The 19,476-nt window shown below is 30.6% G+C and overlaps 1 protein-coding gene across 10 annotated transcripts; it reads left to right on the plus strand.

Annotated features, from left to right (window-relative positions):
- Window positions 1–12,196: 12,196 nt before the first annotated feature.
- Window positions 12,197–18,482, plus strand: LOC112795499 (YTH domain-containing protein ECT4). Of its 10 annotated transcripts, none has more exons than XM_072234729.1 (9): window positions 12,197–12,371; window positions 13,068–13,246; window positions 13,376–13,550; window positions 13,777–13,853; window positions 13,948–14,463; window positions 14,938–15,465; window positions 16,457–16,669; window positions 16,756–16,820; window positions 16,899–18,482. In XM_072234729.1, exons 2-9 carry the CDS (start codon window positions 13,235–13,237, stop codon window positions 16,927–16,929), a joined length of 1,617 nt encoding a protein of 538 aa, XP_072090830.1. In that variant the 5' UTR covers window positions 12,197–12,371; window positions 13,068–13,234; the 3' UTR covers window positions 16,930–18,482. The 10 variants fall into 10 exon arrangements, with proteins under 10 accessions (XP_072090830.1, XP_025693220.1, XP_025693221.1 ...); XM_025837437.3 differs by having other exon boundaries at window positions 12,199–12,371; window positions 13,209–13,246; XM_072234728.1 differs by having other exon boundaries at window positions 12,208–12,371; window positions 13,209–13,246; window positions 13,424–13,550.
- The last annotated feature ends 994 nt before the right edge of the window (window positions 18,483–19,476 follow it).

The raw sequence follows: 19,476 nt of genomic DNA on the forward strand, positions 1-19,476 counted from the left end.
TTCTATCGACAATATTTGTGGTCAGAGACGGACTCAAAGGGGGGGGGGGAAGTAATGGCCTTGGCCCCCAACAAATTTTAAAAACTCATATAATATTATAATGGATGTATTGTATATAGTAAACTTTAATAGTGCAGTGATAATTAAAAAGTTACTATTCTTTATGTACTAGAGTTTAAATGTCTCTACATATATTTATATTATTTATATTTTTTATTTAATTTAGAATTTTTTTTCTATTTCTTTTTTTAAGATTAATTTTAACATTTATAATTATATAAAAATATTTTAATATTATTTATGATAATATTATTTTTTTCTAATTTTATTTAGTTGATTTTTTTATTATTTTTTAATTAATTTTTACCCCTATTATTATATAAAAATACTTTAATATATTTTAAATTCACTTAACAAAATTGTTAGTGCAATTAACTTATATTATTTTATGTTATATTTTTTAGGTTTAATTATTCTGTTGGTCTTTATAGTTTTGCGAAATTTTCAATTAGATCCCTATACTTTTTTCCTTTTAATTGGATTTCTGCACCAATTTTTTTTTCAATTAGGTCCATCTTGGCAGTAATTGGCTTAATTTTATAGGGATCTAACTAAAAAAAATTGGTGTAGGGATCCAAATAAAAGAAAAAAGTGTAAGGACCCAATTAAAAAAAAATTTGGTGCCAGGACTCAATTAAAAGGAAAAAAGTATGGGGACCTAATTAAAAATTTTGCGAAACTATAGGGACCAATAGAGTAATTAAACATATTTTTTAATGATATAAAACATAAAAATAACTTACTGTGACATAAATACTTAATAAACTAAATTAATTAACAAAATATTTAAAAATATATAATTTTATATTTTATTAGATATAAAACCATAAAAAATTTTGAAAAATTTATAAAAATTGAGATAATTCTTTTATTTGACAAGTATTTATTAATTTTTTTAATTAAAAAACTAATTATAATTATATCTATTATTAAATATATAGCATTATATTTGATTATACAAGATTTTAATTTTCGCCCCTCCACTCTTAGATTTCTGAATCCATCCCTGTTTGTATTATTGATATTTCAAATATGTTTATTTACCATTTTTATTTTTTCTTTGATTTTATGTGTGTCAATTCTAGGGAGAAAAAATACATCTCTCAGTTAAAGAAGGCTCTTGTGTCTCGATTCATGAATTTGTTAAGAGAAGGAATAGTTTGTGAGTTTAAACCAGTGTACCGATGTGCAGAGACTTCTCAAATTGTCAAGTATCCTACAATATAGATTTAGTTTTGTGAGTCTTGACACTCTCAATGCTCTTGGTTTCGATTACACCTATTTAGTTTATAAGTTTGTTGTTTAAAATAATATTTAATGATCAATTTATTTAATTCATTAATAATATCGGTTGTATTCTTTTTAATAAATTTATTGATAACAAATATTTTTTATTTTAATCTATTTTTAATGTTGTTGGATATCTTACTCAAATTGGAAGTGAGAACATTCTTGAAAATGATAACAAATCTACTACGTACAATGTTGTTGAATTAGAAGTCGATGATGGATAATCAATTAGTATTTTTTAAATATAAGCACTTACACATAATAATAGATGAATAAAATAAAATCTAAAAATTTAAATATTAACTTTAATGTAAATTTATTTATTTGAATTTGTTTTAAAATTTATTCTATATATTTGAATTTATTCGTTTTAGTATTTTGTATTTAAATTATTATTCCAGTTTTATTTTGTTATAAATATTTTATAATATTAAACTTTTTTTTGTGCTAGAAGGATTTTAATTTGTTAAAAAAATTGTTTTCAATGAATAAATATTTTTCTATTTTCTTATTTAAAATTCTACAATCTCTTTTTACTTTGTAATTAGTATTATTATTAATATTATTATTCAAATTCTATAATCCCTCTCCACTTCAAGCCTTCAACAATTAATCAATGCTTTAATAGCAAGGTTAAGTAACAACAATTAATCAATTATTCAACAATTAATCAATGCTTCAAGCCTTCAACAATTAATCAATGATTTAACAGCAATGTCAACTAACAAGTAACAACAGTTAATCAATGTTTTAATAGCAGAGTTAACTAATAAGTAACAACAATTAATTAATTATTCAACAATTAATCAATGCTTCAAGCCTTCAACAATTAATCAATAATTCAATAACAAAGTTAACTAATAAGTAACAACAATTAATCAATTGTTGAACAATTATTATTACCAAAAAAAAAATAATACCTACTGCTAGAAGCTGGATCCTGAAAAACTGGAATAGCACAGAGCTGGCGATGGTGTGGAAGTGGCTGGAGACAATGGCTGGGAAGATAGTGACTGATGCAGTCGTGTGGAACAGAGCTAGCACCAACGGGAGGTGGCTGCGCGGTGGAGGCAGAAAGCGAGATCGGCAACAGAGACAAGAGGCGAGACCGATGACGGCGGCTTCGATTTTGAAGCTCAAACGGCAATGGCTAGATGTTGGTTGGACGGACGTTATGCCGATGCCTTCGAAATTTGAAGCTGGGACGGTGGTGGTGACTAGACGGACTTGCGCCGGCAACTTCAATGAGGTTGAGACGAATTGGGGCTGGAGTTTGGACTCTAGACTGTTGCTTCGCGTTGTGGAGGCTAGAGAGTAGAGGGAAGAGGTGTTAGGGAACTTAGGGTTGCCCATCCTTGCCATTCGAAACGTAGCGTTTTTGTTAAAATTCAAAAGTCGGCCGAATCATGGTTCGGTTTGATCAATTGGTTCCTGGTCGATTCGACGGTCTAACGTCAGTTTTCAAATCTGTCGATTTTGCCATCTGTTCAAACTGTATTTAGCAACGGTTTGCAATTTGATCAATTTGACCAGTCAATTCAAACCGATTTGCAAAACCTTTGTTTTAGTATTTTCTATTTAGATTGTTATTTTAACTTCATTTTGTTATAATTATTTTTGTAGTATTCAAGTTTTTTGTACTTGAAGGATTTTAATTTGTTGAAAAAAATATTTTTAGTGGATGAGTATTTTTCTATTTTTTATTTAAAGTATTATTATTGGCATATTAATATTAAAAATATAAAAGATAAGCATACTTAAAAGAAACATATTATGAAATCAAACAATTTTATAATTCCAGGTATTTCTTTACATTGGAGGCTGTGTGGAGAACTTTGACTTATGATATTCATCGAAGATGACCTTTAGTTATGAGATTAATCTTTTATTTGTCTGGAAAGCAAAATATCATCTCTATAGACGATGACAATCTTGAGAAAATCATGGATTAAGAGAAATGAAAATGCACGATGTTGTTAGCATGGATGAAGGCCAACAAAGAATTTGAAGCAAGAGAGTACTTTATCTAGAAGTTAAACTATGTTCTACCGGATACAGGTGATATATACTATATGAGAATTTTGTTAACCGTTAAAAAAAGTTGCATAACATATGAGTCTATAAGACAGTTAATGGGATTACATATCCTAACTTCCAAGATGCTTTTTATTTAGTAGACTATTACGTGATGATAGAAAATTTATTACAGCTATTAATGAGGTTTGGTGATCAATTGAGAAAACTATTTGTGATGCTATTGATATCTAATAGTGTTAGCAAACTAAATTGTATTTGGAATGTAACATGGACATTATTGGCTGACAGGATACTATAGGAGAAAAATATTAAAAAACCAAAGTATTTCACTATGTGATAAATCATTATCACATGCAGGACTTTACTTGCCAAAATTAGTGTTCACTTATGGGTAATTTTACGCTGTTTTGTCAATAGTTAAGAGTCAAAATGGCCTGAACTAGGGCTGGAAGTGAGCCAAGTTGAGTCAAGCTAGACCAAGCTCAAACTCGGCTCACAAAAATTAAGCTTGGCTCACGGCTCGGCTCATTAATAATCGAGCCTATTTCTTAAACTCAAGCTCGGCTCATCGAAAACTCATGAGCTGGCTCAAATAATAGGAACATAATCTATAATTTTATATCAATAAATTATAACTTGTATATTTAAAAAAATTAAAAAAAATTAATTATAGATGAAAACAGCAATCCAAAGTCATCAACAACAAATGACGTGTTTAAAGATATTTTTAATAATATTTAGGTAAGAAAAATGAGATTTTTATTTTAGTAACATATTATGATTTACACTTTTGTACAAATATTTGTTCTATACCTATACTTATAGGCTTGAAATAAAATGTGTAACATGGAGCACAACATCATATGCCAATTATTTTTCTAATGAGGTTAGTAAAATACTAGGTTGTCGATAAATTTTCATTAGTCTTATGATATAAAATTTAGCGTGAAATTAGCATGCTACTATTACAGTTATATATATTCTTATTTTTTCAAGTCTGATCTCTTTACTTATGGTTCAAGAATATTATAAATTTTAAACGGTTCCATTTGTATTTTACTTTAAATAAAAATAAAACAACTTATTCAATGTTGATTATATAATAACGATAATAGTATTATACTAAATTTAAAAAATTTATGATTATAAAATATTGTTCTCAATTTATCATATTAAATTAAAATGTAAGTCCATATATTGAACATATTTAACACTAATATAAAATAAATATAAAAGGGGATTAACATATTTTTTAAATTTATCTTCGTATTAACTACTAGCATCTCTTAACTAACTTTTATAAGTGAATAGTTTAAAAAAATAAAAATACATATTTAACAAGAATGAAAATAAAAATTAAACTTTTTTAGAGAAAGTTTGATTATAATTATATTTACTCTATATTTTTATTTTATTATATTAATTTATTTTGTTCTCTCTCTTTTTCTTTTTTATTTCCCTTCAATTAAATACTAATAAAAGAAGTGTGGCTACTTCTAATGTCATTTCCTGTTAATTTTTGTTTCTCTTAGAAACTTTAACTCTATTGCCTCTAAAAAAAATAGAGATGGTAAAAGATAATTTTTTATCAAATGGATTCACTTCCTTCGAAGTAATAATGCCTTTTGGAAACAAAAAAGTATAAAATAAGACTATAATATAAAATTAAGGATTAATTTAGTATTTAGAATGATAATATAATGGAAAACAAGTCAAAAATTAACGTGGTATATTTTTATCTATTTTAAAAATGTAATTAATATAAGTGAAATTTTAAAGATGATTTTAGTGTAAAAAGTTAATTTCAAAAAGGTTTAATTATTCTGTTGGTCTTTATAATTTTACCAAATTTTTAATTAAGTTCCTATATTTTTTTTTTCTTTTAATTGAATCCCTACATTACCTTTAATTTTGTAATTACATCCTTTACATGTTAAAAATGTTAAAATTAACATAATATTTTTAATAAATATATGCAATCAAATATTTAATTAAATTTTTAATTATAAATACCTTCAATTTGTAAAAAAGTATTCAGTTATCTCTAATATTTTTTGGATTTTTTATTTAAATAAATAAAATAAATCTAATAATTACCAAAATAAACAATTTAAAAAATATTTACCGAAATAAATACTCCTTATCATGTTCTATCCTTTGGAAATGCTCATCCATAGAGGATAAAACATTATCCAACACAGAAACTCTCTCTTCTAAGAAGTTAGAGTCCTTACCTCTAGGCTCACTTGAAGAACGGACCTTCTTGCCTCCCCATTGAGAAGGAATAGCATTCCTTCCCCTTTGAGACTCAACATGCTCCATGGTGATACTAGAAGCCATACCCACAAGCGACTTGTGCTCCCTCTCGAACCTTGCTCTGATACTAAATTGTCACGGCCTTGGACACACTCTAACGCTACCGTGCCGGCACTCGAACTTACTCAACCTCTTGAGTTAAGACCAAATCAGCCTAACCCCTAGTATTTAGCAAAAAAGCTAAGAACACAAGAGAAATGAAGTTTTGATGGAAAGAACACTTTATTACTCAAGTGTTCATTACAAATGATTCACACATACAAACTCTAACTCTCACCCGTATTTATAGTCATCCACCTCCTTAATGGATGGTTAAAATTAAATCTAATCCACGGTCCAAATTAATCATCCAGAATCTTCTTTACAAATATCTATATACCACAACTTTCTAAATGTTTATAGATTATTTCATACCACTCTTTATACTTCTATATACATCTACACTCTTCTAGAACCTTCTAGGGTATTATGCGACCTTCTAGGACATTCTAGAACGTTTCGGAACCATCTAGAGCATTCTCGAACACTTTAGAAAACTATACAAATACTGTTGAATTTAACCTTCTAAAATTTACCGTGACATTCTCCCCCACCTAATGCGCAAACGTCCTCATCGCATTCTGTTCATGATAGCGCCGTAGGTGTTATTGGAATTGTCACAGATCTTCACGAGTTTCTCAGCTAGTTTTGGTTATCGGGAGTCCTTTCCACTTGATGAACTATTGGAAACTTGGTGGTACCCCCTCTTCGTCGCACAATAAGATTAGCTAAGATCTTTTCAATTTTTTTATCAAATGATCTAATCACCACGGGCGGGGCACGACTCGAGTCACCTCTACTCGGTTCGTCTTGGTCTTCATGATATAGTTTAAGCATACTCACATGAAAGACCAAGTGGATCTTCATAGAGGGAGGAAATTGTACTTTGTAAGCAACCTCCCCAACACGTCCAATGATCTCAAATGGCCCTTTGTATTTGCGGATTAAACCCTTATGAACTTTGCGAAAGACTTTAAATTGTTGTGGAAGAAGTTTGATCATTACCTTGTCTCCCACTTGATAGCTTGCATGCCTCCTCTTCTTATCTGCCCATTTCTTCATCCTCTTGGCAGCTTTGTCGAGGTAAGAACGAGTGATATCTGCTTGTTTTTCCCATGACTTAATTATATGATAAGCTTCAGGGCTCGTAAATACTAACTACCACTTAAATTATACATATACAATTATACATAAATGATTTATTAAAAAAAATTAATTGATAAATTTGATATGAACTATTAGTTAGCTGAACTGTTAATCACTAAAAAAAAGCCTATGGTTACAGTTAGGGTGACTATAGATCTATGGTCACGATTTTGGACCTATGGTCACGGTTTTTTACCGTGACCTATTCTGGCGTGGCCATAGGTTTATAGTCACGTTTTTTTCATCTATGATCACGTTTTTTTTATTACACCACGATTTTTAACCGTGACCATAGGTTAATCTATGGTTATGGCGAAAACCGTGACCATAGCTTCTATGGTCACTCCACCTTAAAACCGTGACCACAGCCTTATCTATGGTTAACCTCTATGGTCATCCTTCCTTAAAACCGTGACTATAGCCTTATCTATGGTTATGGTTTTCATCGTGACCATAGCCTCTATGGTCACCCCTCCTTAAAATCGTGACCATAGCCTTATCTATGGTCACCCCTCATTAAAACCGTGACCATAGCCTTATCTATGGTCACCCTTCCTTAAAACCGTGATCATAACCTTATCTATGGTCATGATTTTCACCGTGACCATAACCTCTATGGTCACCCCTCCTTAAAATCGTGATCATAGCATTATCTATGGTCACCCCTCATTAAAACCGTGACCATAACCTTATCTATGGTCACAGTTTTTACTATGACCATAGGTTATGTATGGTCACCCTATTTTAAAATGTATTTTAAAATGGTGACTATGGGCTGCTTTATTTTATGAGATTTATTTTTTTAAGTATAATCACATCACAAAAGATGATAATCACAAAATAAATCTAAAAATAAGAAATTCAAGAAATCTAAATCATAAAAATTTCATTATAAACTATATATATTTAATTTTTAATCTAAACAACACAAATCAAAATAGATTGTAATTTATCCAATTACATATAATACGAAGTAAAGTCTCTTTTTAATAAGTAGTTAAAACACATTAAAATATTACATTTAGATAACAAAGGTCATTGTAAGCTCCATCTCATATCATATTTGATTTGGAACATATTTACTTCATCACATCATATCTTCCTCTTAGCAAAAGAAATACACATGTTAGAACGAGCAAAAATACTTTTTAATTTTGCTTTACTAAAACCATTTTTTCTTTGCATAAACCAAAACCAAAATTAGAATATTTTACAAGAATAAAAGTTCAATGTATTTTTTATACTAATAGCATAAATTTTTTTTATACATATGTTCACTTATGTGTTATTGTGTTATCTAATTAATAAAAATAATAAATTTTTAAATTTATTATTTAAAAAATAATACTAAAGAACCAACACCATTCATTCAAGAATTTAATCAACAAATCAATCAAAAAGTATTGATCTGGTTAAAAAATCATAAAATCAAAATCAAAATTTTTAAATTACTCATTTACCCATCTTCTCTTAACCTTTCTGCTAGCACTATATATTCTATATTATAAATTATAAACCCTGAATTTTAAATTATAAATCTTAAATTATAAATTATAAATTATAAATTATAAATTATAAATGTTATGTTCTAAATTGGTTTTATCTTTCTTGCTTTCAAATGCTTTTATTACTTAAGTTTTGGATGGTTTTATTATTTTTAGTTTTAGATGTTTTTTTTAATGATTAATTATTAACTACTTTAAAAAATATTGATTTTTTAATCTTTTATTTTTAGAAAATAGGTTTCGATAATATGTGAACTATGAAAAGATTACTTTGGTAAAAAATTTTAAATTTTTATTTCAATAAATATAAAACAAATATATTAAAATTTTAAACTTTTATATTTTCAATTAAAATATTTTAATTTATCATCTTAATTAATATATACTCTTAGAATACAATTTAACTCAATCTAAATATCTAAATGCACCAATATAATTGAATGAATGTATTATATGTCAAATGTATCACATCAAATCTTATAAAACTTATTGATGTCTTAACATTAACATGTAATCAATATATATATATATATATAAGCGTTAACTGTTTTCTCGTATTAAATTCACAATCCATTCACTGTTTGTTTATTTGAATTCTCGCAATTACTGTTTGAAGCAATTTAGAAATCAAAATACTCTTGTTTGTTTGTCTTATTAGTTTAATCACTTAACTATTATTGTTTAATCTATTAATTTTTGTAGAATTAATACTAATTCACATGAATCATTACTTAGTATGACTCGATATATTTGTCGATTAAGTTGTAGTATTTAAAAATCCGCAACCAAATTTTTGACATCGTTATCAAAAATTAACTGTAATTGACAATTACCCATTATTTAATTACTTAGATCAAACATTTTTTTGCTTTAATTTACTTAATTTTTTCTTTTAATTTTCGAAATCCTTGCTTAAATTTTTTCTACTCACTGCCTCTCGAGTCTTGCCACTAACATAATGTTTGGATTGGGAATATAAAAAAAAGAAAAAATGGATAAAAAATAATTTTTTTGTTGCTTAAATAAAAACAAATTGAGTAGAAAAAAAAATAATGGTATGAATCTATCAAAATTTTTTTTTTAAAGATGTGATGAAAACAAAAAAAATGCAAATATGGACAAAATTATTAAGTCACCTTTTAATTAATAAAAAAATAAAAAATATAAGAATATTAATATAATTTTACTCAATTATAAATTTTTTTAATCATTTTTTATTCAAATAAATAAAAAAATTTTCTTTATTTTTTTATTTATTTTTTATCCAAACAACACATAAAAAATTATTTTTTTTTTCTATTTTTTTCATTTTTCCTTCTATTTTTTTATTTTCCAGTATCTATTCAAACAAAGTGTAAGTTGCATTGGTTTTTGAAAATAAAATAAAACAAGAGACTGACGATAAAACACAACAACACAACAGACAAAGTCAAAAATTAATGTTTTTATATTTTATTTGATGATAAACTGAATATAAGATAAAATAAATAATAATAAGTTAAATTTATTTTACTTTTTCTTTCACACAAAATTAAAAAAAAATAAAATGTTAAAAAATGTAATTATAAAATATTGATAGTGACAATAAAAAAAAATTATGTCCCTATTCAATATCTTACAAATTATTTCTGAAAAAAAAATACAATATATATTAAGAGGAAAGGTCACATCTATGTAAATAATTCATCCAAGTTCTTTTTCCCAGATGCGCCTCTCCCACCCTTTCACTCGTTTATCATACACGTGTTACATATAATGTAAATTTTTTCTGCTGCGTGATAAACCTTTGCTCAACGTAAACCTTCTGCTACAACCTAAACCACCTCCTACTCCTCTTCCTCCTCCTCCTTCTTCTTATTCTTCAACGTAATAATCTTCGTCGTTCTCCTCTATTCGCGTTTTTTTTATTGTTCTTTTTCTTCTTCTCTACTCGCGTTCTTTCTTATTGATCTGCATTGATTTTAACGTAATAAGTTTCATTGTTCTTCTTTTTCGTTTTTTTCTTCGATCTTCACTTCTAAATCGAAACAATGAATGAATCAATTTCAAGAATGAGAGCGATTTGGATTATTCTTCCAAAACGAATTAATTTGATGAGGTTTGGATTATTCAAATTTGAATCAAATTCAATGGAATATAATTACTAATTTTATTTGAATTGAATTGAATAGACGGAGGTGTTCTGAATCTGAATCTGAATTGAATTGAATTGATAATATCTAAATTATAGATAGAGGTGTTTCGAATTTGATTTTGTATAATGGATTATGTGGTACTACACAATTGTTTCACCGTGAGTATGTGTTTCGGGTCATCATGCAGAAATCTGTTTGAATTTGATTTTATATAATGGATTATATTTTGTTCACTCAATACTATAGAATTGTTTCACCATAATGACGTTTTTGGTTCATTATGCAAAAAGTTGTTTGAATTTGAATTTATATAATGGAGTATGTTTCGTTCTCTCACTACTATACAATTGTTTCACCGTGAGTACTGTGTTCGGTTCATTATGCAGAAAGCTGTTTGAATTTGATTTTATATAATGTATTATGTTTGTTCACTCAGTACTATACAATTGTTTCACCATGAGTATGTGGTTCGGTTCATTATGCAGAAAGCTGTTTGAATTTGATTTTATATATTGTATTATGTTTCGTTCACTCATTACTATACAATTGTTTCACCATAATGACGTGTTTGGTTCATTTCTGTTTTGTACATTTTAAAACTCTTCCTCCTCACCTTCAACTACTTCTTTGTCAGAGAGAGAAGGAGGAAAAGACAAAAAAATACAGCAGCAACAACAACAAAAGAATGACGATAAGGAGAAAATACGTGAAGAGGAAGAAATGCGAAAAAGAAAGAGGAGAAATGCGAAGAAGAAGCTCCGTGCGTAAACGAGCGTGAGAAGAAGAAGAAGTACGGGGAGAAGAGAAGAAGAAGAGAAGAAGCTTTGGGTAAGAGCGGTCATTTCGTATGTGTTGAACACCTTAATTTCACGTTTCATTTAATAGTATTAGATTTTTTTGTATTAAGCCAACTTGAATGAATTTAGATACAAAATTCATGACTGATATATTAATTTAATATATCATGACACAATATTTTTTTTATATTTTATCTGTTAAACATAATTTATATTTTTTTATTTAAACATAATTTTATATTCGTTTTCATGTTTTAGTATCATGTCAAATACAACGTAATTTAATGTGCTTATTCACTCACTCTTCTTTATTAAATGTGTACAAAAATAATAAAAATCGAATTGACTGAGATAATAAGTGCTTTATAATTTAACTAAAAAAAATTTGGATTTTAATTTTAAAAATAACATTCTTTTATAAATTATATATAACAATGGATATTTTTTATTTTAAAAAGATTGGACACTAATTCTTTCAATATCTCCATTATATATAATAAATATAGTGTATATTTTGTATGATTATTAATATTTTGAATGTTTTAATTTTTAAGCATTAATATAATTTTTAAAATTAAAATGTTAAAATAATTATAAATTATATAATTCTATTAATATTTATCTAATTTCATTTTACTAAGTCATATTTTTAAACATATATAGTAATTAGTAAAGACGAAAACTATTAATTCTCTATGTTTAATCTTATATCAATTTTTATAGAATGGTTAAGAATTTAATTTTAATATATTAATGCTATACAAATTTTTAGTACTTATTCAATCAAATTTATACAATTTTTTTGGTAGAGAATTAAATTTATACATTTAAATAATTTTTAAGTAATAGATACAAGAAAATTAAATTCATGAGTAAAACTGTGCGGATTTCTTAAATTACTGACTTTGGATGAATATGAACGAGATTGGCACGGCGTGTAATGTAACCCGTGTTTTGGTGAGATTCTTGTGCGGGTTTTCGAAGATCGTTCCTCTTCGGATTCATGGCGGCAACCCAACCATCGCAGGGTCCGGATCATACCGTCGGTACGTGAAAAACGATATTCTCCTTCACTGTTTTAGTATTTAAATCTTGAGCTTCCTTAGCCTTCTTTCTCTCTTGACAAGTCAATGATTAAACTGTGAAAGTTGCATATATGTTCAATAATTCGATATGCAAGTTATTTCTTGTTAGATTGTGTTTGATGCTACGATTCCCTTCGATTAAACTGTGAAAGCTTCTTTCTTCTTCTTCTTCTTCTTCTTCTTCTTCTTCTAGATCTTGGGATCTAGGTAATGCATTAGCTTTAGGTGTTCATATGGCATTCTATTAATTTTCTGTTCTCTTATTATAATACCTGATTGGATCACTTTATTATTCATAGTTAATTGCCTCGAATAAGATTTTTTTACCTGCAAATTGACCAGTGTGATAACTTTGATAATTGAGCTACTATAAATAGTTTATCAGCATAGTAAATAAAGTTTTTTGGGTTAGAAAGTACAAGAGGTATGTTTGCCCTCTTTGCCAAGCATCTCCTTCTCTCTGATTTGGCAACCTTGGTCTAAATTGTCAACAGCAGGGGGGAACAAAAAGCTGAATGGTGTTTGTTTTTTTTATTTGGGAATTTAGCATACTTAATTGTGTTTTCATTCCGTTGAAGCATTGCGGCCAGGTTACTCACATGCCTGCTTCTAATTTTTGAAGTATATTTGTGTTCCTTATCCATCGTGTGTGCATAGGTTTGCAGCTATGGATTTGTTCGCATGTAGTTAATTGTTCGAGTTCATCCCCAAATTTTGCTTTGGTTGGTCAATAATTTGTACCACCTTTGTGTTTCTACCACTATACTAAGTCACTGAGCATACTGATCTTGTATGCAGAAGAGATATCAGCTGAATCAGATAACATGAAGGATCAGGTAGTGGTTTATAATTCCTACTCCAGTGTTCTATGTTATCTTTAATTTTTCCTTGTTCTTTCTAAAACCTGTTTCCTCTTTAATTTTTCTTCTCTTCTCTTCTCTTCTCTTCTCTTCTCTCTTGTTCAGCTTCATTCATCTATACCTGAGAGGTCAATATCTTCTAACTCCTCTCAGGGCACAGCAGCTATAGGTCATTCAAGAGAAATCACAAGTCAATCAGGACCTTTTGGTTCTGGTGGAGATCGTCCTTTGTACCCACCAAATGTGTTTGCTCCCCAGGCTCAGGCTTTCTATTACAGAGGTTATTCCTTATTTGCCTCATTTCTAATTTATATTGTTAACTGAACAGCTTCGATATTCAGCCATACTATTGCTAACTTTTTTCCCAGGCTAGTTATATTTTTTCATATATATATATGGACGGTGACTTTAGTGTTCTTCTTTTTAAAGTGTGTTGCTTGTCTTATTTTGTCCAGTAGCTGTGTGGAGTTCTGTTATTTTCTTATTTTTTGTTATTTTGCACCCAGGATTTGAAAATGCCAATGGTGAATGGGATGAATATCCCTCATATGTCAATTCTGAGGGATTGGATATTGGATCTCCTGTGAGAATCTGGAATCTTTTTCATATTTATCTGCAGCCTCTCTGTTTGTGTTCCTAACATAAGATGCATATATTTGTTTTAACTTTTATATCAGGGTGTCTACAATGAAAATCCATCTCTTATATTCCATTCTGGATATGGCTTCAACCCACAAATGCCATATGGACCGTATTCCCCAGTTACCACACCGTTGCCTTCTGTAGGTGGAGATGCACAGTTATACTCTCCTCAGCAATTTCCATACACTGGGCCACCTTATTATCATCAACTAGTTCCTCCCAGCTTACCATATCTCAATTCACCAACTCCAGTTTCACAGCCAGAGATCACCAACCTTGTAAGCATTGATCAACAGGTTGATAGCATGTTTTTTGGACCAAGACCAGGCTATCCATCAGTGGGATCTTTTGGCAGAGGCAGTTTTTCTTTAGCACCTGGCTCCTTTGGTTTTCATGAATCCCAGCAAGGATTTGATGGACCAAGATCTGGTGGAATCTGGTCAGATTGCTCGAAACCCTCAGAAAGGCACAGGTCTCTAATGCCTCTATCACCATCTGTTTCTCCACAACCAATTGGCTCGATTGGCTCATTTGGCCAGAGTGTTGGAATGGTGTGTTCTAAATTCTAATACTTGTTCATTATCTTGCAAACTGTCACATTGTTTAGTTGCTAATTTCTGAATTCAAATATCTTTCTTTCTTATCCTGTTTATAGATGTCCCACGTCCATACTGCACCCTTGTGATTTATCAGTATCTAGATTTTCTCTGTTGAAAAGCAGCTTGACTAGCAATGCGTGTTAAAGAAAACAAAATTCCAGTGGATTTTCATTGAATTAAATGGTGAAAATGGATTCTTGGTTCTGATTAATATGACATCTTAAGAGCAGTGAGGCAAGGAACAAACAAAAGAAAAAGAAGAGCAGTGATCCAGAGTGTGAATTTGTTATCAAGAAATTCTTTATAATGCTGAAACTTTAAAACTTGTCAACTACCTTGGCAACTATGTGAAACCTTAAAACTTGTCAAAAGACAATGCCATTACAATGGCACAGTGCTGAGTGCTGACTCTCCTGTTATGTGCAGGCTTCTCATCAACAACGATCAATGTATGGTTTTGGATCTGGTTCAAACTCCTATGGTAGGGGCTATCTGCCTAACCAGGTTTCTAGCTTTGCAGGCACCAATTCCAGTCTTAGCACAAATGACAGGAGCTTCCTTTTTCATGAAAATAGCAGACGGCAAGGCAGAGCAAATGCTGCTTTTTGCAATTGTAATGGTACCCTTGATATACTTAGCGAACAATATCGAGGACCTAGGGCATCAAAGCTGAAAACTCAAATTTCAGCTGAAAATAGTTCTGTTGATAATAGTAAAAGTAATGCTGCATCTACTGCTAAGTTCCAAAATGAATCAGTCAACCGACCTGATTTTGCAACAGATTACAAGGATGCCAAATTTTTTGTCATCAAATCTTATAGTGAAGATAATGTTCACAAGAGCATCAAATATGGGGTCTGGGCAAGTACACCAAATGGAAACAGAAAGCTAGATGCCGCTTATCGCCAAGCACAAGAGAAGCAAGATCACTGTCCTATATTTCTCTTCTTTTCGGTAACCATCTGATATTCGTATCTTTTTTGTCAGCGAAAATATTCTGCTACCATATGAAGTATCTCTCTTCGTGTCATTGGAACAATCTGCATTTATGATAACTTTTAATTCCCATCCAGTAGAACATTATCTTCTCATTGTCCATTGGACATAAGGACATGTCTTCCAAGCAATCTCTTCCAATCTGATGTTTATGCTCTGGTTGGTTATAGGGAAAGCTCTTCAGTCAGTTCTTGATCTCTCAAATTGGTCAATATGCTAATTTCTTAAGCTGTTTTTGTGTTGTGTGGGTTACTGTATTGTCAATTCCTGAAGGAGAGCCATGAGCAACAATTTAATTGTCTTCATATGACCCCAAGGTTACAGGTTTAAGCCATGGAATTAGTCAGCTGACATTTGTCTCAATTTAGGCTGCCTACACTATACCCTTTGGGTGCAGCCCTTTCTTGAAGGGAAGCCTGTTTAATGTAGGATGCTTGTGTACCAGACTCCCTTTGTCAATGCCTATAGAAATAACTGGAGCACAATAATAATAGGAACTAGCTATAGGAAATCTTATTTATGTACATATGATAAAATTTAGAATGATAGTTTAGGGAAGTATTCCTCTTAGCTAAATATCTCATAGTTTCTTGATTCCAATCATGCATACTAGTTGTTTAGTGGATAGAACATGCTTAAGTTGAAGCTATGGTCTCCCCCATTTTTTTGTTACACTTATTGGTGTTGTTTGTGCTTTCATTTGTGCTGAGATACTAAATGTTCGGATGATGGATAGTGCTTGACCTTGTATTTATGGGATTGAAATACTTTAGCTATAATTTAATTGGGTAGGGCATAGATGTGTCTTAGGTTTATGCATGTTTAAATTTAGTTAGTAGTAAAGTACTAAAGCTAAAGATCTGTAATTTTTCACTTCCAGTGTTGCCTTGCTTTTGTGTTTCATTCTCATATAACTAATAACAATTATATATGTTACAACTACATACAGGTAAATGCTAGTGCTCAATTCTGTGGTGTAGCTGAAATGATTGGACCTGTAAATTTTGACAAGAGTGCGGACTTCTGGCAGCAAGATAAGTGGAGTGGGCAGTTTCCTGTGAAGTGGCACATAATTAAAGATGTACCGAACAGTCAGTTTAGACACATCGTTCTTGAAAATAATGATAACAAGCCTGTGACCAACAGTCGGGATACACAAGAGGTAGGAAGGGTGGATCTTTTGTTGTGAATGAGTTTATGAATGATGCTTTTAGGGCTTACTTTGTAATCTAGTTTTACACTTGCAAGATTTGGGAGAGAAAGACAGATGGAGATGGTCGAATAGTAGTTCAATCAAATTCCAGAAGACACAAGTTGAGCTTCTTATTATCTTGAGAAACCTTCTCAAATTTGTAGACAAGCTAAACGTTATCTATTACCTGTCTTTTCAGGTACTTGGATGATAGTGAAGAATACGGGTAGGCTAGTAAAGGGAGGAAGAGGTACTGTGAGATAAAAGGGAAATTGATAGTGAGTGCAAATCCTCAAATGGGCCCATTGATAACTATCGCTATAAGGCCTTTGATTTGAGGGGTGTGTGTTGCTGCTGAGGCAATATTTATAAAAAGAATTAATTTAATAAATAAATAATCAAATAATAAATAATAAGAAATTGTAGTGAAAAGTCTCTTTCTCTCGTCCATTAATTGCTGGAAAACTTTACTGTATGTGGCAATATGAAAAGAAACTGATATGTGAAGCCATGATTTGAGGGAGGTGGCTATTTATTTTAGGCAAGGATTGGGATAGGTCAAATTGGGAGGGTGGAGCACCTATCCTTTTTCAGACTACGTCACTTATTCTGTTTGTCTTTTTTGCTGATTATCACACTGATAATTAGCTCAGTACATCAGTATAGAGGATATTCCATAGTAGTCGTCTTCTTTTACCCTACTTTTCAAGCTTGTTGCTTTAATTGGGCCTTTGTGTTTGAAAGGATACTTATGCAATCTTTATTTGGGTTTTCACTGGTTTACTTGTGTCCATCTGATCTCCCTACCAATCATATAGCTGAGTTTTTTGAGTGGTGATGGATATGTTAGGTGAATGTAGTCACTCTTATGCATCACTCTCTTCAGTGAACTTGCAAATGCAGTATTAAATCAGTTCATTACCAATTAAGAATTGCATCATATATTCGATCTTTTTTGGTTTTTTCTTTTTTTGGGTACATTTCAGGTGAAATTGCAACAGGGAATTGAAATGTTGACCATTTTGAAGAACTACGAAACCGATGTATCTATCTTAGATGATTTTGAATTTTATGAAGATCGACAGAAGGCTATGCAGGAACGGAAGGCAAGGCAACAGAGCAGTATGATGGCTGTCGGACTAGTTGGAGAAAGTGAGCATAGGGGTCCTGCTAACATTAGCGGTGATTTCATGAAGCAGATGTCAAAGAGCTTTGCTCAAGTTGTTCGCTTGGATGAGAGTAATAATGAAGCTACAATTGCCAGTAGAGGAACTTCTGGCTCCGCTTGCCCTGTGGGTGTAGTTAAAGCTGACGATGGCAGTGGCATTCCAGTGTCTGCCTCTACAACTCAAACTGGTTAGGAAGAAGTACCAGTTGTGCCGAGAATTGTAATTTCTCTTGGTTTTCGGTGATTGGAAACTCCAAAAAGGTTTCTTTCTCTAGTTAAAAAATCCCAGCAAGTTGGCGTTGCTGATGCTGTCATTCAAGTTATTGTACTCTGTCATCAGATTTCCGAAGGTGGTTGGTTTTACTTCTGTGAAAAAAAAGGTTTCATGTATAATATATTTCCTATAGTACGCCATCTAAATTGTAGATTTAGTTTTTCCTCCTTACATGGGACATTCCTTAGTTGCCCAGGTGAAGATTTTATTCCCCTCCTTTTCATTTTGTTTAATAATTTTGGATTAGTTTTGATAGGTTTTGCTTCCCATTTGTAAATGGTTAAACATCTTTGCGACCCTTCTAATAAAGGCAGCCAAAATGAATAATGCTTTAAGCATAACTCTGTTGTTGTAGTTGAAATGAACTTAGCTGAATTTGTATTGGCTGTTGTTGACGTCAAATTTTTTGTCTGACTTAGCTGCCTTTGTTTTTTCCGGTGAATTTTGCTCATTCCAATAGGCAAATACAGCATTGTCATGGTAGGAAGTAGCCTTGTCTAAACGCAATGAACATTTGAAAATAATGAAAGGATGCACGTCATTCAGAAGTATGTTGTATCTTGATTTAATATTTGGTTTCTTGAAATTGACTAGATATTTACATGGCTGCCGTGGAAGGATATCATGGAAAGAACTAATATAACTATATTAGGGTTAGATAACCGACTACTCATGTCCAAAGGAAGACAAAAAAAAAAGATAACCGAATACTTAACATGGTTTTGAGTACCAAAAGAGTCCAACTAGTTATTATTATTATTATTATTGTTGTTGTTGTTGTTGATCTTTCTCAGCAGCTTGATGAGCTAAAATGAAAATTCTAGCCATGAGAGTTTATGTAGGGTAATATTAATTGGGTGGTTATTCATGAATGACAATAACCTTCGTGGAAAAATTCAAAGTTCAAGCATTGCTAATGACGATAACTTTAGTACAGAGCAACATCATCGCGCCATCTTGCTGAATCATAAACTAGGATAATTTAATAGTTCAAATCTAGGATACAAATCTATACCAGGAAATTATCTTTGTTCATGATACTGCAAATTGCAAGTTCGGCCCAATGTACCATATCTTCCTTCTTCACACACTTGGATACTTGTATACATGCGAGTTTTATTAAGGAAACAATTAATATACATGATTTTACTTGAATATTGTATTGACTATCAATTTTAGAACCATTTCACTTACCTATAACTATTTCACCCTAGGGTCCAAAAGGAAAAGTTAAGAGAGAGACTTGATGCATATTTTGAAGAAACGGAGACGAAATTTGATGATAATAGATGAACTCAGGACTTTGTCTGTCACTCTATCAAGCTTTCTCTTCTA

The sequence above is a fragment of the Arachis hypogaea genome, chromosome 4 (assembly GCF_003086295.3).
Source record: "Arachis hypogaea cultivar Tifrunner chromosome 4, arahy.Tifrunner.gnm2.J5K5, whole genome shotgun sequence".
Lineage (NCBI taxonomy): Eukaryota > Viridiplantae > Streptophyta > Magnoliopsida > Fabales > Fabaceae > Arachis > Arachis hypogaea.